The 27,034-nt window shown below is 50.3% G+C and overlaps 1 protein-coding gene across 2 annotated transcripts in view; it reads left to right on the forward strand.

Annotated features, from left to right (window-relative positions):
- Sptb (spectrin beta, erythrocytic) overlaps positions 1–27,034 on the forward strand; it is a 128,702-nt gene that overhangs the window by 76,435 nt on the left and 25,233 nt on the right. For both annotated transcript variants that reach the window (XM_041658187.1, XM_041658188.1), the window contains exons 4-23: positions 732–905; positions 1,692–1,783; positions 2,776–2,856; positions 3,163–3,278; positions 3,702–3,814; positions 4,861–5,048; positions 6,695–6,812; positions 7,453–7,611; positions 8,468–8,770; positions 9,383–9,533; positions 10,272–11,142; positions 12,482–12,619; positions 18,740–19,496; positions 19,872–20,074; positions 20,178–20,268; positions 21,423–21,569; positions 23,083–23,346; positions 23,665–23,871; positions 24,277–24,366; positions 26,326–26,604. In XM_041658187.1, coding sequence (XP_041514121.1) covers positions 732–905; positions 1,692–1,783; positions 2,776–2,856; positions 3,163–3,278; positions 3,702–3,814; positions 4,861–5,048; positions 6,695–6,812; positions 7,453–7,611; positions 8,468–8,770; positions 9,383–9,533; positions 10,272–11,142; positions 12,482–12,619; positions 18,740–19,496; positions 19,872–20,074; positions 20,178–20,268; positions 21,423–21,569; positions 23,083–23,346; positions 23,665–23,871; positions 24,277–24,366; positions 26,326–26,604 — 4,542 coding nt within the window. The remainder of the gene's footprint in view (positions 1–731; positions 906–1,691; positions 1,784–2,775; positions 2,857–3,162; positions 3,279–3,701; positions 3,815–4,860; positions 5,049–6,694; positions 6,813–7,452; positions 7,612–8,467; positions 8,771–9,382; positions 9,534–10,271; positions 11,143–12,481; positions 12,620–18,739; positions 19,497–19,871; positions 20,075–20,177; positions 20,269–21,422; positions 21,570–23,082; positions 23,347–23,664; positions 23,872–24,276; positions 24,367–26,325; positions 26,605–27,034) is intronic.

Consider the following 27,034-nt stretch of genomic DNA (forward strand, 5'->3'; position numbering starts at 1 on the left):
CCAACATTGTCCTCTGACCTCCACACACACCTACATATCTGCACACACATGCATCGATACCCATACACTAGCGTTAATAATAATCCCCTTGGGTTTTGACTGAGGTATTCAAGGGAGGAAGATTTGGTGGGGATGGGGACATTGTCAGTCACCAATCAGAAAAACCATTCTTACTACTGCCTAGCAGAGAGTGGTTCTTAGAACTGCGCCTGTACATGGCAAGTATTCAGTTCACTGCTGTGTTCCAGAGTTTGATTGTCATTTAGCGCCCACTCAGAAGGCTGGGTCAGGCCCAGAAGGGCTCTTAGGAAGCCTGGTTGAGTGCTTGAGACAGGAACCTTCTGAATTTTGATAAAGGAAGGAGGTGCTGGAGAGATTGCCCGTCCAGTTAAGCCCTGGCTGCTCTTTCAGAGGACCCAGTTTCAATTCCCAGTACTCGGATGGCATCCTGTAACTCTAGTTCCAGGGTATCTAATGCCCTCTTCTGGACTCTGTGGACACTGCACGCATGGTGCGCTGACATAAATACAGGCTAAACACCCAGAGACATAAAAGTGAAAATAAATGAATAAATGTAAAAAACTGTAGAGTGTCAGGAGTGACGGTGGAGCCTGGAATTTGGCCAGGAAGACGAAGGGTAGAGCTGGTGGCATCAGCTGATAGAGGTTGCGGCCACCTCTGGTGTGACTGTGACGTCCCTTCATGCCCACGAGGCCACTGTTGTCCCTTAGCCAAGGCCCACCAAGGGCAAGATGCGCATCCACTGCCTGGAGAATGTGGACAAAGCCTTGCAGTTCCTCAAGGAGCAGCGCGTGCACCTGGAGAATATGGGCTCCCATGATATCGTGGATGGCAACCACCGCCTGGTCCTAGGCCTCATCTGGACCATCATCCTCCGATTCCAGGTAGGTTCTGCTCCGGCACTGAGAACCTTGCAAAATGCTGACTAGAGCATGTTTACGGACATCTAGGGAGACTAGAAGTGATCATGGGATGGAGAAGCTACATTCCAAAGTGCTATAGTTCAGGACAGCTGCCCAGCTGCAGTCTTTCAAGGGGGCAGGGAATAGAAGTTGACTCGTATTTAGGTTGCAATGTTATCCCCTCACCCTTTGTGTGTAACTTCTTCCTGTTTGAAATAATATGGCTCAGAAATTGCAAAAATAGTACAGAAAAAAAACCATCCTTTTATACTTTTTAAACTACAAACGTTTTCCCATCTAAAACTCAAGGCTCTCTCCTTGGTCCTCGGCCTCCACCTTAGGAGGGGATGCTGTCCACATTCTTCTTCCCACAGCTAACCACGTTTGGACACACCCTCACAGACCCACCCAGAAGTGTGTGTCACTGATCTGCTAGCCAGAGCTCAGTACTCCCTATTAGTAATTCTACCCAACATCCGTGTTGTTGTACCACCCTGCGAGGCACTGTACCTCCGGGGAAGGTGTCAGGGCGTCTTATTGTTCTCAGACTCCTGTTATAGAGGTATCTGTGTCACCTCTGATACCAGGCGCCATTCTGGTTGACTGAGGCAAACAACTCGGCAACTAGGACCCAAGACCTTAGGGGGCTGTAGGGATGAGTACTACAGAGATGTGGAGGGGCAAAGGGAAAGAGTCTTCCTGGGAAAGCAGGAAGGCATAGTGCCAGATACAGAGTTACTCTTCTCTTTCTTATTCTGCCACTCCCAGATTCAGGACATCGTTGTCCAAACTCAAGAAGGTCGTGAGACACGCTCAGCTAAAGACGCGCTGCTCCTGTGGTGCCAGATGAAGACGGCGGGGTGTGTATGCCCTGTCGACCTGCTATTACTGTGTTCCCTACCAGTCCCTTGCTTCCCCTAGGGCAGTGGTTCTCAACCTTCCTAACGCTGAGACCCTTTAATATGGTTCCTCATGTTTTGGGGACCCCAACCATAAAATTATTTTTGTTGCCACTTCATAACTGTAATTTTGCTACTGTTATGAATCATAATGTAAATATCTGATATACAGGATATCTGATATGTGACCTGTGAAAGGGTTGTTTGACCCTCCCCCCCAAACTTCTGCCCTCAGGGTTGCCATTCCCCAAGAGGCACCAGACACCAGTCCCTCAGAACTATAGCAGCTTTGGTACAGTTGATTCAAGTCTGCCCTGACCTGATTCTTCTGAAACTCGAGATTCCTTTCCAGAGTCACCACGGTCAAACTGTGGAACCTGTTGAGTTGTGAGCCACAGTTAACGGGAGGTGTCTTTGTGTGGCTTAGCTGTATGAAGCATGATTAATAAAAACTTAGATAGAGAAATTGGGGTTCAAACTGAAGGTCAGAAAAGCAAAACAACCAGCCACAGGCTCTTACCTCTACCTCAGTCCGAAATGGCAATCCTGCCTCCAGGAATCTCAGAATGCGACTGTGTCTGTGAGCTGTCTCCTTCCATTTTATACTTCTCTCTAGGGCTGGGATTAAAGGTGTGCACCACTGGGATTGAAGGCATGCACCACCCAGTTTCTGTGGCAAACTAGTGTGGCTGCTGGGATTAAAGGTGTGTGTTGCCACTGCCTGGCCTATAAGGCTGACCAGCAGGGCTGTTTTGCTCTCTGATCTTCAGGCAAGCTTTATTTATTAAAATACAAATGAAATGCCACTCACTACAGCGTGTGTTCTTATGTTGAAGCAACTCAAGATGGGGCAGGTCTGACCCTCTTCCTGGCATATGGGCCCTCAGCTCAGATGCTTGTTTGAGACCTCAAAAGGATGTGTTTCTTAGTTTTAATGTTTCTCTTGAATGCAGCTACCCCCATGTCAACGTTACCAACTTCACCTCCAGCTGGAAAGATGGCCTGGCCTTCAATGCCCTAATACATAAACACCGGTAAGGAGAGCTTGGTACTGAGGGAGGATTTGATACCCTGCACTTAACCAGAGGTTGGGGGTGGGGGATGCCTCTGCTGCTGCTTCTTTCATCCTTGGCCTTCCCTAGAGCTCCTGCTTCCCTCAACTTCCGGTCCTTCCAAACTGGTGCTCACGGTTCCCCTGTCTCTTGGTCTTGTATCTCATTTCTCCTGCCTGCCTTCCCAACTCCCTACGTTTGTCTAGCGTCCTTTCTTCATGCTGCTACTGTCCTGTGTGTGAGACTACCATGGCCACGCCATCTTAACAGTTCAGCCCTTGTCCCCAGGCCTGACCTCATCGACTTTGACAAGCTAAAGGATTCCAACGCCCGGCATAACTTGGAGCACGCATTTGATGTGGCCGAACGCCAGCTGGGCATCATCCCACTCCTTGACCCCGAAGGTGAATCCCACCCATTTTACTCCCTCCCAGGGCTGGTCCAGGTGCCTGGGAAGCTACAGGCACGGGTATGTTGAGACCAAGTCAGGGCCCTGCTCTGCTCCTCAGTGACAACACCTGGCTTATAGGGAAGGTCCTTGAGGTCTTGGATCCTCCTTCATCCTCTTTCGTAGTTCCTGGTTCTAATGTGGGTCTCATCACTGAGATAAAAGGCCTCTACTCAGTTTTTTGCTTCTTCTGGAACTCACTGTGTAGTTGAAGCTGTCCTTGAACTGATGCTCGTACCTCTGACTCTGTACCTAGTTACTCTTCCATTCCGTGCCCTGTTGGCTGTCATTTGATGCCTATGATTGAACTTCATGATGGAGAAAGTGAGGCTAAATGCTAGAAACATGGGACTCAGAATATACCGTCTCCCTCTTACAGATGTCTTCACGGAAAACCCAGACGAGAAATCCATCATCACCTATGTGGTGGCCTTTTATCACTACTTCTCCAAGATGAAGGTGCTGGCGGTGGAGGGCAAGCGAGTCGGCAAGGTATCAGACTGTTTGCTGGCCCCGAGTCTTGAGTGTGAGCTCCCTGTCCATCCTAAAAGCTTCGTGTTTGGGCCCCTAGCTGTAGTTTGGTGTGTAGAACATCTGCTCCCCAGTTCCTCTAAAGTCCCCTTGGAAACCCTCAACCTTGACTCCAAAGAATGCCATGTCTGTCCTGCTGGGCGACAGCCCCATGTCTGAGTCTATAGTCTACCTGGAGGCCCGCGTCTCCCAGACGTCCCCAGGAAGCACCACAGGCTCTTAATTTGTTCTGCTGATTGTAGCGTCAGACCTTGCAGGCTCCCACCGTGTACCAGGAGCACAGCCCTCAGTGCAGAGTGACATGCCTGGTTCCTCTCCCCTGATGGTTCTTCAGCTCTTCAAGATAGACTGGTTCCTATCCATCTCCATGTGCCTCGTGTGTCACAAAGGCTGCCTGGATGTCTTTGATTCCTAATAAACAGTTGGAAATAAACAAGTGCCCAGGGGCTCCTGCCTAGACAGTTGTAGCCGAAACAGCAAGCTTCAGGTTCAGTGAAGAGATCCTATCTTAAAACCTACGGTGGAAAGTGATTGAGGAAGACACCAACCTTGAGAGGCTGGTATCCTGGCTCAACAAGCTTATTGATTTTCTACAGCAGTGGTTCTCAACCTTCCTAGTGCTGTGACCCTTCGATACAGTCCCTCATGTTGTGCTGACCCCCAACCATAAAGTTATTTTGTTGCTACTTCATAACTGTAATTTTGCTACTGTTAGGAATCATAATTTGATAATCTGATATGTGATTCCAAGGGAGGTTGCGACCCACAGGTTGAGAACCACCGTTCTGTGGGCTTAAAGGAGGGGGATGTGACCATTGAATCTCCACACAAGTCAGTGCAGGAGATGAGATCTTGGGGGAACAAACCCAACATAGAACACAACAGAGCTTGAGAGATGCAGGAGCCCCAGTGTAGTTCACACCGATGGTGGGTCTCATTGGTGGTGTCATTGCGGCATTGTGGCATATCCCTTCTGATGAGAGTGAGTAACAAGGCGAACTCCCTAGGTCATCGACCATGCCATCGAGACCGAGAAGATGATCGAAAAGTACAGCGGGCTAGCCTCAGACCTGCTCACCTGGATTGAGCAAACCATCAATGTCCTGAACAGCCGCAAGTTTGCCAACTCGTTGAGTGGCGTCCAACAGCAGCTACAGGCCTTCAGCACCTACCGTACTGTGGAGAAGCCACCCAAGTAAGGCCCTGGCACGTAGGAGGGTGGTTGGGCCTCGGGAGCTGAAAAAGTCAATAGCTGGGGGTTGGGCCCTGAGAAAAATATCTACAAGGCCCGTCCTTAAGTTCCATAGCTGGACGTCTATCTTCTTGGCCACCCTCTCCCATGCCATCCAGCTTCACTGACACTGATGAGTGACTCTTGCTTATAGACAAAGGAAGGGCTTTTCTAGATTCTCGGGGCCTTGCAGGCTTCTTTGGCGAGCCAGTGCCAGATAGCTCCTTATAGTGCGTCTGTTCCCTGAGCTGTGAGTTTCTTTTCAGGTAATGACCATTGTGTCATCTTCCCCCGCGTGCCCCAGGCTGACCCCACTTGTGGTCATCAAGTCAACCCATCTGTCTCTGTCCTACCTGCTATTGTTCATCAGCAAAGCACGAAGCCAGCTTCCTGGGAGCTCTGCCCCACCCTACCACATGCATGCGCACAGCCACACATGCACATGTGTAACCATGCACACACAGTTGTGCATGCGTGTATAATGAACACAACCACGCACACAGCTATGCAGACACATGCAGACGCAGCTATGTCCATATGTATATACACATATTCACAACCACACAGCACACGCACATGAACACATGCCCACACATGTGAGTACTCAAACATGTCCACACATGTGGGTACTTAGAGGTATGCAGGTGCGCGCGCACACATCAGCGTGCATTTCCAAATATGCACACATGTAAATATGCGTGCACAGCTATACACACTGGGAATTGCAGGCTCTCTGCTGGTAACTGGTCTAGCTCTGAAGAGATGCTTCTAGTCCGTTGGTGATGCCCTCTGTTTCTTCCCCCCGTCTCATCTCACACTCACCATTCAAGTCACTCAGAGAGGGGGAAAGGAGACACTAAGCCCAGGATGTTCTGTAACTCTGGATCTGGTTTCTGGTCTGACACTAACCCACTTTTAAAGCCCTAAATTCAATCCTGATACCATGAGGCCCAGTATACAAAGGTGATCCGTCTCACCTGTGCCCTCAGTGCTTCAGGGCCTCAGGCTTCCTGGGCGAGTCCTCAATGCTGTGTTCAATGGGGAGAAGTGGTGGACTCAGTAGTTCAGGGTAGACTCTTGGTGCATGAGGAAAAGTGAAAGTGGACCATTACCTGGACCTTGTCCTCTGCACCCACAAACCCCAGCTCCTCCTGGCCCCTTGAACATAGCTGGCCTATAGGATTTGGGAGATCCGGCTAGCAGACCGGGGTAAAAGTTTCCAGCACTGTGTTCTTGAGGAATAATGCTGCTTCTAAGGTTTTACTGACTAAAAACTATTTGTCTGAAAAGCCTTCATTTGTGGGACAGAAAAGGGTTCCGTTGTGTGGGTTGGTAAAACTTGGTATTGATTGGACTTACCAGAATATTACACTTAGCTAATCCCTACGGAGGCAAGAGAATACTCTGATAGCCATTGCATTTTCTCTGAATTGAGCTGTAAAGACACACCTTCTTATCTGATCTCTGTCAGGGAGAGTGGCAGAGGTCCTAGCAGGTAAGCAAATAGGCTCCGCCTTCCAAGATCCAGGCTGTCAGGGTTCCCATACCGACTGCAGCAAACAACGTGTCTGTGGGGACTTCAATATCAGGACCCCAATTCTGTCACACAGGTTTCAGGAGAAGGGGAATCTGGAAGTCCTCCTGTTCACTATCCAATCCCGGATGAGAGCCAACAATCAGAAAGTGTACACGCCCCACGACGGGAAGCTCGTGTCTGACATCAACCGGGTACTGTGACTGTGTCGATCGCCCTGAGTTCCTGAGGATTTGCTGAGTGGTCACTGAGCAAGGCTAGACCAGGCCACTTTATTTGGCATTAATTACATGCTGGCTATTTAGGAGAGTCATTTGAACATGTCTGTAAGCGTTCATAATCTGCTCCCTGCCCCTCACATTTCACTATTTTTAGGTACCCAGAATCATTCTTTGGGGCCATTTTTGGTAGCCTGTCCTCTAATGATCCTTGAGCTTGTCTTGGAGTCTAGAATGTTAGTTACTTATGACAGAGGGGAAATGCTGTGTGATGTGTCAGGAGTTTGGAGACTCAGTACCATCTGGAAGCTCTAATAGAATGGAGGTGGCTATTGGGACTACAAGAACTTGCTGAGCATCTACAGAGGTGGAAGCCATTGTATTATTAATCCAGTGTCTGAGGCAGGCCTGGGGGAGGTGGAGCTGGGAAGTCTGACTGCTTCAGCCCAGACAAAAATCAAAGGATGTTACTAAACTTTAATCTGCTTCCACCTCACCCCATAGTGGCTGCAGGATCTCCCTGGATTCATACAGTCATCCAGAATCAAGTAAAAAAGACAACCCCAAGCCCGCATATTCTTCCTGTTCCCCAAGAATTCTCCTCTGCCCCATGCAGGCCTGGGAGAGCCTGGAGGAAGCGGAATACCAAAGGGAGCTGGCCCTGAGGAGCGAGCTCATTCGACAGGAGAAACTGGAACAGCTGGCGAGACGCTTCGACCGAAAGGCTGCCATGAGAGAGACGTGGCTCAATGAAAACCAGCGCCTTGTGACCCAGGTAAGGGAGCACGCCGTGGCAGGAGAGGGGGAGTGCTTTAGACCACTAATCTCCATGGAACTGGAGTCCAAGCCAGTCTCAGCAGCAGCCAGATAAGCTACTCCTCAGCCTCACAGGTGTCTGACTGGATCAAACCAGCAAGTATCCCACCGCTGAGATACAGTCCTAGCTCATATTAACTCTCCATTTTAGAACAGAGCCTCACAGACTAGAACGGGCCCCCAGAGTATCTTGTGTTGCCTGTAGCATCAATAGACCCAGGAGACAGAGTTGACATTGATGATTCTTCTCTGCGAGCAGGGCTAAACCAGAGTGTGCCTTTGGTTCCTGGCCTCCAAGACTGGGACATATTTCACTGGCAAACGGTGAACCCCGGGGCTGATTCTCCATCAGAGCATCTGTTCCCTCCCACTTAGAGCTTAGAATCAAATTAAATTCTGTCTGTTAAGAGGATAGCGAGTGTTCTAAGAGCATTGGAGAGTGTACGCATGCCCCAGATAGCGTGTGGGTAAACCTTCTGTTTGCATCCACGTGGCATGCACCCCGCCTGCCCAGAAATGGAGAGATCTTCTCAAGGCAGGGTGGGAAGTACCAGCGGGCCACCAGAGGACCCTGGTATGAACACACAGCCTCACCTGCATGTGTGGCGCAGAGAGTAAAACCGGGGGCTTTTAAAGGTATGGGTGAGACATTTAGAAGCTGCTCTGATAAGACAGGCAGCGGGGGACGCAGAGATAACGCAGAAATGTGCTGTTCCCATCTGGTAGCTGCACTCCAGGGACCCATCGCTTCTGCGCCCAGGGGAGTCTGACTGAGCTGCTGTTTTCTTTGTTGTTGCTTTCCTCCTTGCGGGCAGGATAACTTTGGGTATGACCTGGCAGCTGTGGAGGCCGCCAAGAAGAAGCACGAAGCTATTGAGACGGACACAGCCGCCTATGAGGAGCGGGTAAAGGCCCTGGAAGACCTGGCCCAGGAGCTCGAGAAAGAGAATTACCACGACCAGAAACGCATCATGGCCCGGAAGGACAACATCCTCCGCCTGTGGAGCTACCTGCAGGAGCTGCTGCGGTCCCGGCGCCAGAGGCTCGAGGCCACCCTGGCGCTGCAGAAGCTCTTCCAGGACATGCTGCACAGTATCGACTGGATGGATGAGATCAAGGTGGGCCTGCACCTGCCCGCCCCACACCCTTTAGAGTCCACGTGTCTTTCTTACATGCCGGCCCTCTGGTCGCATCTCTGAGTCATAACAGAAAGGACAAAGATGTCACTAGCCTATGTTCACAATATCCCCAATAACCTAGGAATGCTGGGTTAGTGGTTGCACAAGCACCACCCTACAGTAATTAGAAGAGATAAGTGTTAATGAGAAACCCAGAGAATCTAGCTCCAAGTAACTGGGGTTTGGCTCTGGTTAGAATCCAGACCCCTCTGCACAGGGAAACCAAAGAAATCCGAATTCTTACTCTCTGTCTGCTCCAGGAGGTCTCGGGTGAAAGGAAGCAGGGAATTGACCATAGGCTTTCTAAAAATAAACATGCCCGGGCTCCAGACCTTAAAAAAAGATGATATAGATAAGTGTGAAACTTGAGATTTTGAAGGACATTCCATGGAAGATTCCAGAAGGCACCCTCTTATAGGAAATCCTGCTCTGTGGCATCTCCTGTCCCAAGCAGCGGGCACCTCCCTACTGCATCCACTTCCCCTGGCTAAGATGCATCCAGACACCCTCTGGGGGTGTCCTCTCTCCTCACTTGCCCTTGTCCATTGCCAGGCTCACATCTTGTCTGCTGAATTTGGGAAGCATCTATTAGAGGTTGAAGACCTGCTTCAGAAGCACAAGCTAATGGAGGCCGATATTGCCATCCAAGGGGACAAAGTGAAAGCTATCACAGCAGCCACCCTGCAGTTCACTGAGGGGAAAGGTGAGGCCAAGACCGCCCCCTCTTTTGAGGCCATGGCCCCTACCCGCCCTGGGTAAATCTAGAACCACTTTTAGAATGCAAAGCTTGAAGGGTAACAGGGCTCTCCCGAGGGCCAGCTGTTTCAGCAGCCCGTAACCAGAAAGATATCCATGAGCACCGTAAGATATCATCTGTCTGCCGTTCTTTTTGCTAGTGTCTCAGACTGTTTGTGTTTTTAGTTTCTTTTTTTTTTTTTTTTTTTTTTTTTTTCTTTTTTTTTTTTTTTTTTTTGGTTTTTCGAGACAGGGTTTCTCTGTGGCTTTGGAGCCTGTCCCTGGAACTAGCTCTGTAGACCAGGCTGGTCTCGAACTCACAGAGATCCGCCTACCTCTGCCTCCCGAGTGCTGGGATTAAAGGCGTGCGCCACCATTTCTTATCTTAAAGAAGAGAGTTCATTATCTCCTGGGAATCTCATGTCATGTTGTACGTTTCTAAGAACCATCTCAACTTTTAATCTCCCTCATTCCTGAAGTTTAGTGAGAACCAGTTACATAATGTACCCTGTCCTCTGAGGAACTGAGATTCCATGCATCCAATCCCAAAGGACATCAAAGGGCTGGAGAGTCATAGCACAATGGTAGAGCTTATGCCTACCACACACAAGGTCCCCAAGACCCGGAGAGGTGGAAGATACAGGATGTGTGGTTCTGAGCTGAAACTTACCAATAAATGAGTCCCTTTCTCCTCCTATCCCTCCAGGGTACCAGCCTTGTGACCCCCAGGTCATCCAGGATCGCGTCAGTCACCTCGAGCAGTGCTTCAGTGAACTAAGCAACATGGCGGCTGGACGGAAGGCGCAGCTGGAGCAATCCAAGCAACTCTGGAAGTTCTTCTGGGAGATGGATGAGGCCGAAAGCTGGATCAAGGAGAAGGAGCAGATCTACTCCTCCCTGGACTATGGAAAGGATCTGACCAGCGTGCTCATCTTACAGCGCAAGCACAAGGCCTTCGAGGATGAGCTCCGGGGGCTGGATGCCCACCTGAAGCAGATCTTCCAGGAGGCTGAGGGTATGGTTGCCCAAAAGCAGTTTGGACACCCACAGATCGAGAACCGTGTCAAGGAGGTCTCGGCCCAGTGGGACCACCTGAAAGAGCTGGCTGCCTTTCGGAAGAAGGACCTGCAGAATGCGGAGGACTTCTTCCAGTTCCAGGGCGATGCAGACGACCTGAAGGCTTGGCTGCAAGATGCTCACCGGCTGCTCTCCGGTGAAGACGTAGGGCAAGACGAAGGGGCCACGAGAGCCCTGGGGAAGAAGCACAAGGACTTTCTAGAGGAGCTGGAGGAGAGCCGCGGGGTGATGGAGCACTTAGAGCACCAAGCCCAGGGTTTCCCTGAGGAATTCCGAGATTCCCCGGATGTCACGAGCCGGTTACAGACCCTCCGGAAGCTCTACCAGCAGGTGTTGGCCCAGGCGGAATTGCGTGGACAGAGGCTGCAGGATGCCCTGGACTTGTACACAGTGTTCGGGGAGTCAGACGCCTGTGAGCTGTGGATGAGTGAGAAGGAGAAGTGGCTGAACCAGATGGACATCCCAAACACGCTGGAGGACCTGGAGGTTGTGCAGCACAGGTGAGAGAGGCTCATCCATTGCTCATCTCCCACCTCTAGACCCAACAGTTGAGTTCTGTTCTGGTTGGGGGTCGGGGTACCCCATTACTTCACCCACCTCTTTGTCCCTGACACAAAGGGGATTTTTCTTTATTCAGTTGCTTCTCAGCTACAGCAGACTTTGCCAGATGAATTCTGGGCATGGAACCTAGGGGAAATGGAGGTGCTGTGTACATGGGGACTGGGAGGCTGGAACTTTGTCATCGCTAACTCTCTACGCTAGTCCCTAAGCCAGAGAACTCCAGGGGGCCACAGGCACCAGTCTGTAAACCACAGGTGTCTGAGGCTGCTTTCCCTTCTGGTATTCTGATTCCATCAGCACCCTGGGTAGGGTGGGGGCAAGTTCATCCTGTGGGAGGGAGTGATCTTGCTCAGTAGAGTGTGGCATGCCCAGGCTGAGGGGGGTGGTTGGTTCTAAGGCGCTAGGAGGGGTGCTCCCACTGTGACAAGGGGCCATGCTCAGGCTATGCAGGGGTCTGTGCATGGAGGGGTGGTCAGGTGATGGAGAGGATGTGTGTTTCAGCTGTGGATGGGGGCAGGTGTGCAGGCTGCATGGTCCAAGAGTCACAGAGCTGGAGGAGCTGCTCCCTGGAGTCAGGCCAGGGGGGTGTCCTGCACCAGTGCCAGAGCAGCGGTCCTCAGTCTTCCTAGTGCTGTGACCCTTTAATACAGTTTCTCATGTTGTGGTGATCTCCCAATTATAAAATAATTTTTGCTGCTACTTCATAACTGCAATTTTGCTACTGTTGTGAATTGTGAAAGGGTCGTTTGACCTCCGAGGAGTCTCGGCTCACAGGTTGAGAACCACTGTGCTAGAGGGTGCTGGACTCCTGCCAGGAAAAGTTGGCCTTCTTCCCTGAGCAGCCCTCCCTTACCCATCTTGGGAGTGAAACATCAGACTTGCGGGGTTGCGAGGGGGTGGTCAGAGGGGAAGGCTTCAGCCAACATTTCTGGGTAGCAGGATTAGGGTAGAACAGCAACTAAGACAATGGAAGTGTGGCAGGTGGTCCTTGCGGTGACTGAATTCCAGCACTATAGCCCTGCTTCACACTCTCCTGGGGAGCTGTTACCTGTATAGCAAAGAACCATCCCCTAACTTGGTCCAGAAATGCCAAGATGTGAAACTGAACTATCGAACCCAAACTTTGCTAGCCTGTGTGCCTCCTTTCCTCCCTCGCCTGGAACAAACACTCAGGATGAGGAGTGAGGGAGCAAGGGCTACACATCTGGAAACTGGGACCCACTGGAACCCGGTGATTCTGCTGCCACTCACTGCTCCCGTGTTCTCCGTCCATATCAGGTTTGACATCCTGGACCAGGAAATGAAGACTTTGATCACTCAGATCGACGGCGTGAACCTTGCTGCCAACAACCTGGTGGAGAGTGGCCACCCACGCAGTGGGGAAGTAAAGCAGTATCAGGATCGCCTGAACAAGAGGTGGGGAGCGGGCAGGGCGTGGGTCTGGGGGGTTCTCTCCTAGCACCTGACACACATCTAGAGAAATGGCCCAAGCTTTAAATGTTCCTGTCTCTCTCTCTGCCAGTCTTGTTGCTAGTACTGGGGCTGTGGCAGCAAGGGGGAAGCCTATGCTACTGTCAGCATCATGGGGAGGAGTGCTGTGTCTTGAGAGGGGGCGGGTGTCTGTGCACCTGCGATGAAAGGGCCATTCTGATCGTGCAGACAGTTAGTAGGTCACGTGGTACTTTGCCATATTTCCCCAGACATTCCTGGACATGGGAAATTGCTTTCTGAGAGTTCTTAAGTACTGTCCATAAAAGAATGTCCCTGCCTGTGCCAAAATGCAGCATCAATAACAAGACTGGCTTGAGCGAAGAGAATTAGCGGGGAGCCTTGAGCAAGCTTCATGGCTGGAACAGAAAGCAGGCCCCGAGGAGCCTTTAGAGAGGGGCTGCTTTCAGAGCAGGGCTTAATTGCTCGTTAGTTCCTGGAGGATCTTTGAGGACAGAGCAGAGTCTTGCATCCTCTGCCTTTACCTCAACCCCTCACGTGCAATGCCACATGCTCACTCCCTCTTCCTGACGCTGGCTGGCCCCTTCCACGGATGTGTGCAGGAGCTTTATTCTGTGCCGAAGGCGGTTCAGAAGGTAGACTTAGGGGACAGTCCGCTGCAAAGAAACTGTGGGGACCGTTGAGAGCCTGTTGGGAACCCCAAGCTGAAAGAGATGGCCTAGAGCCAGTGGAATAGGGCTGAGCATCTCAGCATCCAAGGCTGGGACCTGCAAGTCTGATGTTCATTCAAAGAAGTAAGCCTCTTTATTAGGCTTATAGGTACTCTCTACATGTGAGTGAAAGGGGCGGGGGATTTTTTTTTTGAGTTGCTTTTTAAGGGAAGCAGTTAGATCAGTTTAAACCAGAGAAGCTTCTGGGCAGGGAGAACTTGCCAGCTGTGCAATGCATGCTGGTCTCAGTGTGCTGCCTGTTACAAAGGCTAAGCCACGCCCTGGCACCTCAATGGGTTGCAGTTGCCATTCTCAGGATGGAGAAGAGCTGAGGCGCAGAACGATGAGGTAGTTTCCATTAAGTCTAAGAGCGGAGAGGCCTGAAAAGCCATTCAATACAGCAGAGAAGGGAAGGCCACCTCTTTACCATGGAGCTCACCCCACTTGGGACCAGCTCCTTGGGTTAGAATGTTTGGACTGATGTTGAATAGTGAAAATCGTCTCCTCAGAATCTTGACATGTTTATTCTGGCTCAGCTCCTCAGAGATGCCCTGATTCATCTCATGTTCATTCTGTTCCCCACCACAGAGCCACTCCCCCACTTCCGTTCCTCTCTGCCCATGTGATTGTTCTCCCAACTACAGATTCCAAATCCTGGCCATGCTGAACCCAGGCCAGGCTCTTTTGCCGGTTGAAAAACACCCCTGCCTGCCTTCTCACTAGTTCTGAGCTTTGCATCCTACCTTGTGTTTAAAGATTCGTTCATTTCTGGGTGTGTATGAGCCTGTGTGTATATGTATATGTATACCGTATTCACACCTCCTTCCTCAGAGGTCAGAAGAGGGAATTCTGGAGTTTGAAATGGTTGTTGGCTGCCATTGTGGGTGCTGGGAACCAAACCCAAGTCTTCTGCAGGAGCAGCAGTGCTCTTAACTGCCGAGGCCTCTCTCCAGCCCCTCTTACCTTGAGTTTATAACATACAGTTCTGAAATGCTTACTACCAGGAATATCATATTGGAAATGCGCCATTGGGCAGTTTTGTCACTGTGTGAACATCATAGAATGTACTGACATAACCTCAGGGGCATAACCTCCTGCACGCCTGGGCGAGATGGTAACTATTCCATTGCTTCAAGAACATAGTGAGCAAAATAACATGAGATATCTGGGGAAATAGGATAGCGGTACAGTGTACTTAGCGTGCACAAGGATCTGGGTTCAATCCCCAGGGCCAACACTAAAACACTAGATCCAGATTAGGTCCAGCAAGAAAGTGATGCAGCGAAATGACGTGATTAACATGTAACATTAACATATAACATATGAAGCAGGGTCTGGCAAACATAGCATGCTGTTTACAGAAAACGTGTTAAATGGAACGTACACCCAGTTTCCTCATTCATCATCCTCAAGCACAACAGAGAGAGCAAACAGGAAGTAGCAAGAGCTCCAAAGGCTCCCAGCCTCCCCAGACAGCGCCACCATCTGGGGACCAAGTGTTCAGCGCCCAAGTCTGTGAGGGGCATTTCTCATTCAAACCACCACATCCCACTCCCTGACCCCAGAGGCTCATGCCATGCACATCATGATGCAAAATGCATTTATCTCCACTTCCAAAGTCCCCATGGTCTCTGAGTCTCAACACTGTTTTAAAGTCCAAAGTCTCTTCAGAGACTCAAGGCAAGCCCTTCCTTAACCGTAAGCCCCTGATAAAGCAAAAATCAAATCCTATAATTCCAACATATAATGGCACAGAATATGCATTTCCATTCCAAAAGAGAGGAGTGGAGGTATAATGAAGAAATACTGGACCAAAGCAAAGCCCAGCAGGGCAAACTCCAAATCCTATAGCTCCGGGTCCCATGTCAAAGGCTTAGATGGTTCCGTCTCTCTGGCTTTGCTGCCTGCAACATACTTCTCTCTCTCAGGCTGGCTCCACTTCCTGTGTGTAGCTCTTGGCATCTCCAACAACCTGGAGTTTCCATGGCAACCCCACTTCACTTTCACAGCCTCATGCCATGACCTCTCAAACCTCTTGCCCTCTCAGGGCCTTCACGTAGGGTTTCTCCCATCACCTGTCGCCTGGCGTCGGTGACTTTTTGAAATGATGGAGGAAGAAACCATGACCCCTTCTCTCTTACATCCATCATGCCTCTAAAGTCAGAGCCATGTGGATGACACTTCCAAGTTAGACCAGCAGCTTGGGATGGACCCTGATCGCCTTGAACTGCATTAGCAGCGGCTTTTGATTGCACTTAAGAGAACACCACACACACACACACACACACACACACACTCACACACACACTTTATGCTCTCTTGCTCTCTTTCACAAGCTGGGGACTTAGTTGGATGGGGTCTTGCCCCGAGGGTACACTTCCCTTTATCCCAGTCCAGAAAAGTCCTCCACTTAATGGCACCAGTCGCCGTAACAACGTCTTCCAGCACACGCCTTAGCCAGAACATAACGCTTCAGGGTGCTCCCTTTCTCTTGGGACCATGCATTTTATATTTCCTTCTGCCCCACTTGCTTTCTTTCGCTGAAAACCTGCATAAGCACTATCAGTCATACGTAGGCCACAGACCAGACAAACGTTACGTAGTCTTGAAATTTTCTTCACCGAAGAAACTAGGTCATTACTTTTAAATTTAGCCTCAAGCAAGTTCTCACAACATGGGCATTTGCCAGAATCTTACAAGAATGGTCTCTAAGCAGCTGCTGTTAATGGCCTTGCTCTCCTCCGAAAGCTCTTGAGTTGGGCCTCTAAGGCCCTCAGTGCTCTCGGCACTACTGTCCTCCAGGCTCCTACTAGAGTGGCTTATTAAACTCCGCTTACAATATTCGGCTGTTCTTCTAGCCCCGAATTCCAAAGTCTTCCCTATTCCTCCAGAAAACAACATGGTCAGGTTCTTCCAGGGAATCTCTGCTATCAGCCTCTCTTGTTAATTTCCATTCAGCTGTGGTGGCCAATGCCCTAAACAAGGTGACTTGTAAAAGGAACGTCTGGTTTCAGACAGATAAAAAGGAGGGGTATGGCAGAAAGAAATAATAGCATGGCATCAGGGGCAGGAGGCTGAGAACTCAGATGCTAAACCCTAAGTGCAAAGCAGAAAGAGTGAGCAGGAAGTACAGTAACCCTACAAACAGTCAAACTCCATCCAAAGTGATGTACTTCCTCAAACAAGGCTGCGCCTCCTAATGATTCCATAGTTCCCCCAGACAGTGCCACCAGCTGGGGACCAAGTGTCCAAATACCTGAGCTTAGGAGGGGACATTTCTCATCCAAACTACCACACAGACATTTAGTTTACTCTTGTGTGCTACGGATTCTTCTGCTGTGAGGTGGGTAAGCGTGGACTCAGTGGTCTGCGTGGCAGGTGGACAGCTCTCTAAGACTCACTGAAGGACTCCAGGACATATGCCAGACCTTGGCGTATCTCCCATTTCATAGCCGCGTCGCACCTGAAGACTGATATTGCTGCACATTGTCATCACAGTCCTAGCTGGAGTCCTCCTCTCCTCTCTTTCCTTCTCTTCTCTTTTCGCCAGGCCTCTCTCATTTTTGTTTTCAGGCCCTAGGGCACTTTGAATGTAGCCTCGAGCATTTTCAAACTTCTCTGAAGGGAAGCTGAGAACTGTCCTGAAGCATTCTTGAAGTTAATACTGTGAGCTTTCTAGATATTTCCAACGTTTCTAAAACTCTAGGGAAATTGTATGCAGATGCTCTCTGACTTGCGATGGAGTGATAACCCAATAAACCCATTGTACGTTGTCCATATCATAAGCAGAAAATGCATTTGCAGGGGGCAAGTGGGTATCAGAGCTTGCTATGCAAGCAAGAGGACCTGCGTTCAAATCCCCAACACTCACATAAAAACCAGGGAATATAAGTGTAATTGTATTCCCAGCATGGGGATGGGGTGGGACAGAGACAGGCAGCTAGCCTAGCCAAAACTGCATCGGGTCTCGTGTGGAACTGTCTCAAAAAATAAGATGGGGGAAGGGGAAAACACCTGACATCATCCTGTGGCCTTCACATATGCACACAGGAGTGCATGCCCCCATACACACATGCACACACATACCCCTCTCTCTCTCTCTCTCTCTCTCTCTCTCTCACACACACACACACACACACACACACACACACACGTATGGTCATGCATTGTGGCACTAGTCTTAGCTGCTCTGGAAACTAAAATAGGAGGCCCACTGTACCAAGCGTCAGAGACCAGTCTTGGCAGCTCAAAGTTGCCAGTCACCTCGCTTAGCAACCTGTCAGTCTGTAGTGTTGGTTGTTAACCTGTGGTCACACGGCTGATTGGGAGCTGCAGCCTGCTGCCCCTGCCCACCACCACCACAGTACCATACCTGATTGTAGCACAAATAATAAAAACCCAGAGACAGATATGGAGGTTCAACCTGAAGATCAGAAAAAGCACATCAGCCAAGCCACTCACTAGAGAGCTCTTACCTCTAGGAAATCTTCAGACTGAAGGAGAGCGAGTTCCTGTCTCATCCTGCCTTATATTCCTCTCTAGTGCTGGGATTAAAGGTGTGCACCACCACCGCCCAGCCTCTATGGCTAACTAGTGTGGCTGCTGGGGTTAAAGGTGTGTGCCACCACTGCCTGGCCTGTGTGGCTGACTAGCGTTGACTAGTGTGGCTGTTTTGCATTCTGATCTTCAGGCAAGCTTTATTTATTAAAATACAAATGAAATATCACTGCATGTGATACTTCCAGCTCAGGCAAAGGACAACATTCAAAGCACAGTTCCTACTAAATGCATATTACCTTCCCACTAGCCAAAAGCCTAACCATCGCAGATCCAAGGGCATTCATGTTTACCTAAAGTCTAGTTGAACATTACATATAGCTAGGATCATATCATTGTTTGACTCTTGAGAATCAAGGAATTCTGGTTCTCTGATAGATATATTGTTGCCAGAGGCAGGTCCAAGAATCCCAGGCTAACTACAAAATAAACCAATTATATTTTCTTTATTATAAGGGACAAACTCACGAAACAGGAACGAGAAGTCCAACCTCAGTTGTGTAGCGTGGGAACCACAGAGACAGAGCAAACCTTGGGCGGCCAGTGGGTTTTTTTTTTTTCTGGGTACCCAAAAGGTCATGCCCTAACCTGGTCCCACCTCTTAAAGATCATTGGCTGACAGAGATTCATCAGTACATCTTGAGTAAAATTGGACAAGTTATTTTTGTTTACCCACAATAGGTAGATACGTTTTAGGGGATGGCGGGTAACAGGAGGTCTGTGGGGAAGACTCGTAAGAAATGTGGGCAAGGGGCTTCTGTGGGAAGAGTTAAAGACAGCATGGTATCTGGGTCCCCTTGGCCTTTGTCTCCTCTGGCAGATGGCAGGACTTCCAGGCCGTGGTGTCGGAGCAGAGAGAGGCTGTGGACTCGGCTCTTCGGGTGAACAACTACTGTGTGGATTGTGAGGAGACCAGCAAGTGGATCGTGGACAAGACGAAAGTTGTGGAGTCTATCAAGGACCTGGGGCAGGACCTGGCGGGGGTCATCTCCATCCAACGGAAGTTGTTAGGGCTGGAGCGGGATAAGCTGGCCATCCAGGACCGTGTGAGTGCGCTGCAACGTGAGTCACAGCATTTGATGGAGTCACACCCTGAACAGAAAGAGGACATTGGCCAGAGGCAAGCAGATGTTGAGAAGCTGTGGAAGGGCCTGCAAGATGCCTTGCAAGATCAGGAGCTCTCCTTAGGTGAGGCCAGCAAGCTGCAGGCTTTCCTGCAGGAGCTGGATGACTTCCAGGCCTGGCTGTCGATGGCCCAAAAGGCAGTGGCCTCTGAGGACATGCCTGAATCACTCCCGGAGGTTGAGCAGCTCCTACAGCAGCATGCAGCCATTAAGGAAGAGATTGATGCGCATAAAGACAATTACCACCAGGTCAAAGCTTCTGGGGAGAAGGTGATCGAAGGCCAGAGGGACCCAGAGTACCAGCTTCTGGGTCAGCGGCTAGAGGGCCTAGATACTGGCTGGGACGCTCTGCGCCGGATGTGGGAAAGCCGAGGGCACTCCCTCACCCAGTGCCTGGGCTTCCAAGAGTTCCAGAAAGATGCCAAGCAGGCTGAAGCCATCCTCAGCAACCAGGTAGGGAGAAGCATACAGGGCTTGGGCACAGGATTCCCTTGGGAGACTTACTAGTGGTGAAGTAGTGGTCACCTGTTAAAGGAAATCCTCTGCTCCTTCCTCTTCGTGTCACTTTCTGGTCGTATGTCCCAAACTGTCTTGTTTTGGGGCCATTCTGAAGCTAGAGAAGTGAACCTTGCCCTGCATTACTGCCCTTCCCTGTAGTTTTCACCACTGGCCATGCGCCCTGCCTCAGGTGGGAATGGAAGGCCACGCCTGGGGAGTAGAACACTCTCTTTGCCCTGCTCTAAGGGTGCACTGCAGCCTGCACAAGCTGCCCGTGGTGCTTTCGCTTAGCCCATCCTCAGGCCTCCTCTGGAAACCTTGCTTTAACAGGAATACACCCTGGCTCATTTAGAGCCTCCAGATTCCCTGGCAGCAGCGGAGGCTGGGATCCGAAAGTTTGAAGATTTCTTAGGGTCTATGGAGAACAACCGCCAGAAGGTCTTGAGTCCTGTGGACTCTGGAAACATGCTGGTGGCTGAGGGCAACCTGTATTCGGACAAGATCAAAGAGAAGGTGCAGCTGATTGAAGACAGGTACTCCCCACCCCAAGGACCGTGAGGCCCTGTGCTACTGGGGTTGGGGTGCCGGGCAAGGATGCCAGACTTGGTGCTAGTGTGACTTCCTTTGGCTTCTCAGGCACAATAAGAACAATGAGAAGGCCCAGGAGGTTACAATTCTCCTAAAAGACAACCTGGAGTTACAGAACTTCCTCCAGAACTGCAAGGAGGTGAGGCCAACAGTTGGGTGTTTCTTTGATTTCAGTCTGAAGGGCTCGAAAGAATGAGGCCATAGGATTCCTGTCTCACCCAAGACTAGTGACATCTCATGAGCTGGGGACTCGGGGTACTCAGCTTGACATTCCTTGCAGCCTTTCATTCTACACTTCTTCTCTGCTCTCAACCCCCAAGTCTGAAGTCACCCTTTTATTTACCCGATCTCGGACCATGTTCTCCAAGAGTGGTCTGAGAACATTCTGGGTTGGAACGACCTAGGGTCTAGACAGGGCTACGTGCAAGGATGTCTGATCCATGTTTCCATCCACACAGCATCCCACAAAGGACCCAATTATAATGCCCTGGTGATGCTGACTTGACATCCGTTAATACTTTTGAGCATCTTCATTTTGTCCTGGGTCCTTAAATTATGGACTAATTCTGGGCCCAGGGACAAACAGATTGTTAGGCCCCCTGAGGGCAGATGGATAAAAGCCTTAAGGGGAAAGTCTGCTGATGGAACTCCCCACGTGCAATGAATGGGTCTGTCTCTGACACCCCACTTGCTCTCGTCTTAGGACTTCCTCTCAATCCATATGACTTTGTTTCCATTTGCCTTTGCCTTTGGTACAGCCATCTTGGAAATACTGCACACACAACTTTCCCTTCCCCTTTTTAATTGTCATTGCTGTTAACCTCTTCCTGATGTAGCATCTTCTTGGTGTTTATTAATTATTTATCACCCACTGTCTGGATGGATTTATCCACCTATCTATCTAGTAAGAATATACTGAGTTATTGCAGTATCTCAGGCCTTGTTCTAGGGCCTGGAACTATGGAAAGAGCAAACTATCTCAGAACCACACACACTCTAGGGAGGAAGACATGGGTATCCCCTTGACCTCCATCTGCAGCTAGCCGTGGGAGACCCTGCAGCTAGCAGTGGGAGACCCTGCAGCTAGCCTTGGGAGACCCTGCAGCTAGCGGTAGGAGACCCTGCAGCTAGCCTTGGGAGACCCTGCAGCTAGCGGTGGGAGACCCTGCAGCTAGCCGTGGGAGACCCTGCAGCTAGCAGTGGGAGACCCTGCAGCTAGTGGTGGGAGACTCACGATCCTGCCTTGCCAAAGTGGTACACTCAGGAAACAGGGCTTACCATTTCTGCCCGCAGCTTACTCTCTGGATCAATGACAAACTGCTGACATCATCTGATGTCTCCTATGACGAAGCACGCAACCTTCACAACAAATGGATGAAGCACCAGGCATTTGTGGCAGAACTGGCTTCGCATCAAGGGTGGCTTGAGAACATTGATGCAGTAAGTAGAGGAATGAGCTCAGATGTGCTCCCGAGGCGGGAGCGGCATTCATGACACAGACAGTCCCGAAGCTTGCTGTACTGTATAGAACTTGGCAGTGAAAATAAAACAACCTGCTCTAAACAGTAATGAAGGCTTTAGTGTTCCTGCTGTAGCTAGACTCGTTAAACCCGGTGAGAACAATTAGGGTTCAGTAGCCAGTAGCCAGGGGGCAGTCATTTCTGCTACCCTTCCAGTACTGTGTTCCCTGTTGTCTGGATGGGCAAAACCAAGAGGAAGCAGCTATTCACTGCCCTTGAGGATGAAAACATGGGGCCTCTCTGTATTGGGCTTTCCAGTGGCACAGGCCAGAGTGTGGCAGGACTTACACCTGGGAATCATGGCTCTCCCCGCTGTGGCTGTCTAGTAAGAAGTAGGCCCAGTGTCCGCCTGAAGCCAAGTGGTTAGGGCTTAGCCTCGGGAGCCAGACTGGCTTCTCTTCTCTGCCCTCAGCTCTTCCTCTCTGAAATGGGGACAATAGCTCTTAACAATTGAGTTGTGGGCATGGCATGCTTGTAGACAGATAAAGCATTTAAGATAGTGTTTGGCAATTGTGAGGTCATTGATAATATTGACCGCTATTAATACAATATTTGCCTAGAGCCAAGTTCTATTCTACTCTCCACACCCAAACCACAGACATTTATACAGGGAAACATGGTCAGGCAGCCCCAATGACCAACTTATTCCTGAGGCAAACACACTACTTCTGGAACTTGTAAGGGGTTCCCATGCTATGGCTACCTGGATCTGATTTATTTGTTAGTTTATTCATTATTATTGTTGTTGTTGTTGTTTTATGAGACAGGGTTTTGCTCTGTAGCTCAGGATAGCCTTGAACTCATGATCTTCCCTGCTTCAGCCTGAGTTGATAGATTACTGTTGTGTACCTCTATACCTGACTCCTGGATGGATTATGATGTTCTTTTTTATTTCTTTCTTACTCTCTCTCTCTTTCTTTTCTTTTCTTTTCTTTTATTTCCTAGGGGAGGGATAACCAGGAATTAAACCTCTACCTTATACCTAGATTCTCCCCCCCCCCCATTTTGTTTTTTGGGTTTTGTTTTGTTTTGTTTTGTTTTTTTGAGACAAGGTCTCACTAAGTTGCTAGAATTAGACTTTAGTTCATTTCGTACATCAGGCTGGCCTTCAGCTCACTATCCTCCTGCCTCAGCCTTCTGAGTGCTAGAGTGATAAACCTGTGTTAGCAGCCCTGCCTCCTAAATGAATCTTGAATTTTTCTTTGAGTATCAGTCCCTTTTACTAGGATCCTTCTGAGTCCTTTGCAACAACACTGCTCTCCCTGACCCACACGGCCTTGCAGAGTTCAAAGGGTGTTTGGGTGGCGCCTCACCCAAGGTCTGTGTCAATTCCTAGCCTTACCAACTTCCCTTCAGGATTTCTCTTGCAAACACCTGGAGTGGGGCCCCTCAAAGGCCACTGAAACCAAGAGTGAGCTCTCCTTCCCCCACAGGAAGGGAGGCAGCTGATGGAAGAGAAGCCCCAGTTCAAGGATGTGGTGTCAGAAAGGCTGGATGCCCTGCACAAGCTCTGGGATGAGCTGCAGACGACCACGAAGGCGAAGACTGAACAGCTTTCGGCTGCCCGGAGCTCCGACCTGCGCTTGCAGACCCACGCAGACCTTAACAAATGGATCGGCGCCATGGAGGACCAGCTGCGATCAGACGACTTGGGCAAGGATCTGACCACTGTCAACCGGATGCTGGCTAAGTTGAAGGCATGTGAAGAGGCGGTAGACTCAGAGTGTTGGAGTAGAAGGGATCTTAGGGAGCCAACCTGAAGCCTTAAAGTAAGCGCTCCTTCTGTTGGTATTCTGCAAAAAATGGCTCCTGATTCAGAAGCCGGCTCCTACCCTTTTGCAATGGGCAGGGCAGGAATCTAGTAAAAAGGTGCATGCGAAATAGAAGTGGGGAGGCAGCCATGGAAACTTCTTGGAGGAGGCTGCACTTTAAAAGTGGATGGGAGATGGGTGGGTGGAGGGACAGCCCCTGTCCAGGTGTCACAGACAGTACTGACACTGGTCCCTGTGTCCCAGCGAGTGGAGGACCAAGTGAACTTGCGGAAGGAGGAGCTGGAAGAACTTTTTGCTGAGGCACCCTCGCTGGGAGCGGAGGCAGGAGACACAGACATGAGCATCGAGAAGCGGTTCCTAGATCTTCTAGAACCTCTGGGGAGGAGGAGGAAGCAGCTGGAATTATCCAAAGCCAAGCTACAGATCAGCCGGGACTTGGAGGATGAGACGGTACGTGGGCTACAGCCTCTCTCCCCATAGAGCTGAGGTGCCAGATACCACAGGGCTAGCTGATGCTGTCCAGAGAAATCTTGGCAACGGATGACTGGCCATCTTGCCCTTACCTCGTAGGGTTGCTTTGGAGATTGCACTAAATAGAAAAATCAGGACAGGTCCTTTGTTAATGGTAACTTACAAGTCACTGTTAGTACTGGTCAGTCAGACCGTGGGATCAAGATCCCACTTTGGGAAAGGGAGCAGGTTATTTGGAAACCTAGTTTGAAACATCTGTCTGTAGAATGAGGGTGTTGGGAAGAGCCAGGTAGCGCCTTGTCTGGCTCTTTGAGGGTGTTCGGGAAAGGGGTAGCTGTCTGGGAATATTACCTCAGCTGTCTTCCTGCCTTCTGGTCTCTGCAGCTCTGGGTGGAAGAGAGGCTGCCACTGGCTCAGTCCGCTGACTATGGCACTAATCTGCAAACTGTGCAGCTGTTCATGAAGAAGAACCAGGTGAGTCCCACCTCACCAGTGCATCTGCCCCTGCTTGTTCCAGCCTGGCCCCCAGGGGGTCAGCCTAGCTGCTGTGCAGAAGGCTGGTGACAGCAGATTATTGCTCCTGATGGTTGCTTTCAGTCCCCTAACTTCATGGGAAGTTGCAATGCAGAAAGGGCAATGCTTAAAGTGGCTGCAGAGCGGATTCTGGGAGGATCACAGATGAAGGAAGCATCGTGTTACTTGGGAATTTGGGACCACCAGACTCTACTAGGCTCAAATGAGTGCCTGGCTTGAAGGGGTGGGGTCAATGTGCTGCCATCGTCCTATTTTGGGTAGCCTCCCAAGAGGATGCCACCAGCACTGAAGCACTGCCTAGCCCTCTCCTGGGGCTAAGCTTGGCATATGCAGTGTCCTGGGGGTATATAGACCCTGTTCTTCTGGACACGTGACCATCCCTGTGAGGCTCAACCCCTTGAGCCAATGAATTTCGACCCTTGAGTCCCAGAAGCAAGCATCTGCTGATCCACTCTCTTAGAACAGATTAGGTACTTCCTGCTGAAATTCTGAATTATAGGCAGGCACCAAGCACTTTCCCTGTCGGGGCTGCAGAGGGAGCCTAAATCCTAAGAAAGCCAGCTGTGTGGGATCGCAGTAGCTTCATGCCTGGCTTGGGGTTGGCCACAGACCTTTCTCCAGAAAGCAAGATTCTGAGTGTAAAGTACGATACACACTCCAGCCATACTTCTCATGCACATTGTTTGTTATTCGTGTATGTTTAAGTGCTGGAAGTTGGTGGTCTGCTCACACTCTGCCCTCAGGGCTCCTGTCTTTAAATGATTTTAAAGGGTTTGAGGAAATTGTCAAGAGGGAGGAAACAGGTCTAAGGAACCTAGGAGTATACACAGAAGCTACAGCAAGCCTGGGTCTCTAGGATCCAGAAAGGGAATCAAGTATCTGGGCGTCCTGAAGAAAAATGTAATCCAGTTACTGCAGAGCAAGGAAAGGGCCATTTGGGCTCAAACAAGAAATAATAATACACAGTTCAGATTTGAGACATGAAAATGGAGAGAAATAAAAGCCAAAGCTTTCCCCGAGGGGTAGCCATCAGTTTGTTCTTTTGCCTGGAACAAACAAAGAAAAATGCTAGTGATGGCAGTTGGCCAGTTTGAAGTCCTTCTTCTTTCCCCTAGCACAGACACCTGGAATCTAGCTCCAGGATGCAGCCATAGGGAGTGGTTCAGAGCATGGTTTAGCCTGCGGATGCAGCTATAGGGAGTGGTCCAGAGCACAGGTTAGCCTGAGGATGCAGCTATAGGGAGTCGTCTAGAACACAGTTTAGCCTGCAGATGCAGCATAGATGGTAGAACTTCACCTAGCATGTGCAAAGCCATGAGTCCGCTCCACATACACTGAGCATGTGGTGAATACCTGTAACCCCAGTTTCTGAGCATGATGGAAGCAGAAGGATCTTGCTTTCAAGGCCAGTCCAGAGCTACATAAGACCCTGTCTCAAATAGTGTGGGGCTAGGGTTGGGGGAGGGTGGACTGAAGGAAGAGGTGACTGGCAGTTAAGAGCACTTACTGCCCTCCTAAAGAACCTGAGTTCAGTTCCCAGCACCTCCATCAGACAGCTCACAACTATTTGTATCTCCCATTCAAGGGAATCTAGTGCCCTCTTCTGGCCTCCAAGGGTACCTGCACACATGTGGCATACACTCAGACACAGATAAACACACAAGTAAAAAATAAATAAAAATCTCTTTAAGATTTTTTTTTTCAAAACACAAAGACTGTGGAATCAGCAAGATCTGTGCTTTAGTCTCAGCCCTGTCTTCACTGCATTGTACCAACTTCTCAGGAACAGTGTTAAGGCTATCACTTGCTCTGCTCTGGCAGGAGAGGGAGGGAGGGGTCTCCCTCTGCATCCTCCTGCGGTGAGAAGGCTCTGCCTCTGAGTCCTTCCTCTGGCCGCAGACCCTGCAGAATGAGATCCTGGGCCATGCCCCACGGGTGGAGGATGTGCTACAACGAGGGCAGCAGCTGGTGAAGGCGGCAGAGATCGACTGCCAAGACGTCGAGGAGCGCCTGGGGCATCTGCAGGGCTCGTGGGACACACTGCGGGAGGCGGCAGCTGGCCGGCTGCAGCGCCTGCGGGATGCCCATGAGGCACAGCAGTACTACCTGGATGCTGGCGAGGCGGAAGCCTGGATCGGCGAGCAGGAGCTCTATGTGTTCTCTGACGAGCCCCCTAAGGTATGCTGGGATGGCAGAATCTGCCAGCCAGAGTGCTGAGCGGATGGACAGAGTTGGGGTGGGCAGGCACTTGGGAAGCCTGCAGGTTATGGGTGTGTAGGAACCTACAGACTCCTGCTCTCCTGTGGTACCCCTTAGGGCATCCCACCTCATTAAGAACATCCTACAGGTCTGCCACTCGCCACCAGTAGGTGTTCCACCCCAGGCTCTTCATGGTATATTGTAGCTATGCTACCAGATGGGGTGACAAAGGATATAAAGGGGTCTCTCAAGATTGCAATAACCCAGTTATTTCCCCCAGAGAAGCCATTGTCATTTGGGGAGACTCAGAGGAATAGGTTTCCTCCTCTGAGCCAGCTTCCCAGGACCTAGGATGTTTTCCGAGGGACAGATTATTGGGGTTGGGCTTGAAAGGCAAAGCAGATACCAA

The sequence above is a fragment of the Microtus oregoni genome, unplaced genomic scaffold (genome assembly GCF_018167655.1).
Source record: "Microtus oregoni isolate MIOR12 unplaced genomic scaffold, Mior012 000009F_ref0000495, whole genome shotgun sequence".
Classification (NCBI taxonomy): domain Eukaryota; kingdom Metazoa; phylum Chordata; class Mammalia; order Rodentia; family Cricetidae; genus Microtus; species Microtus oregoni.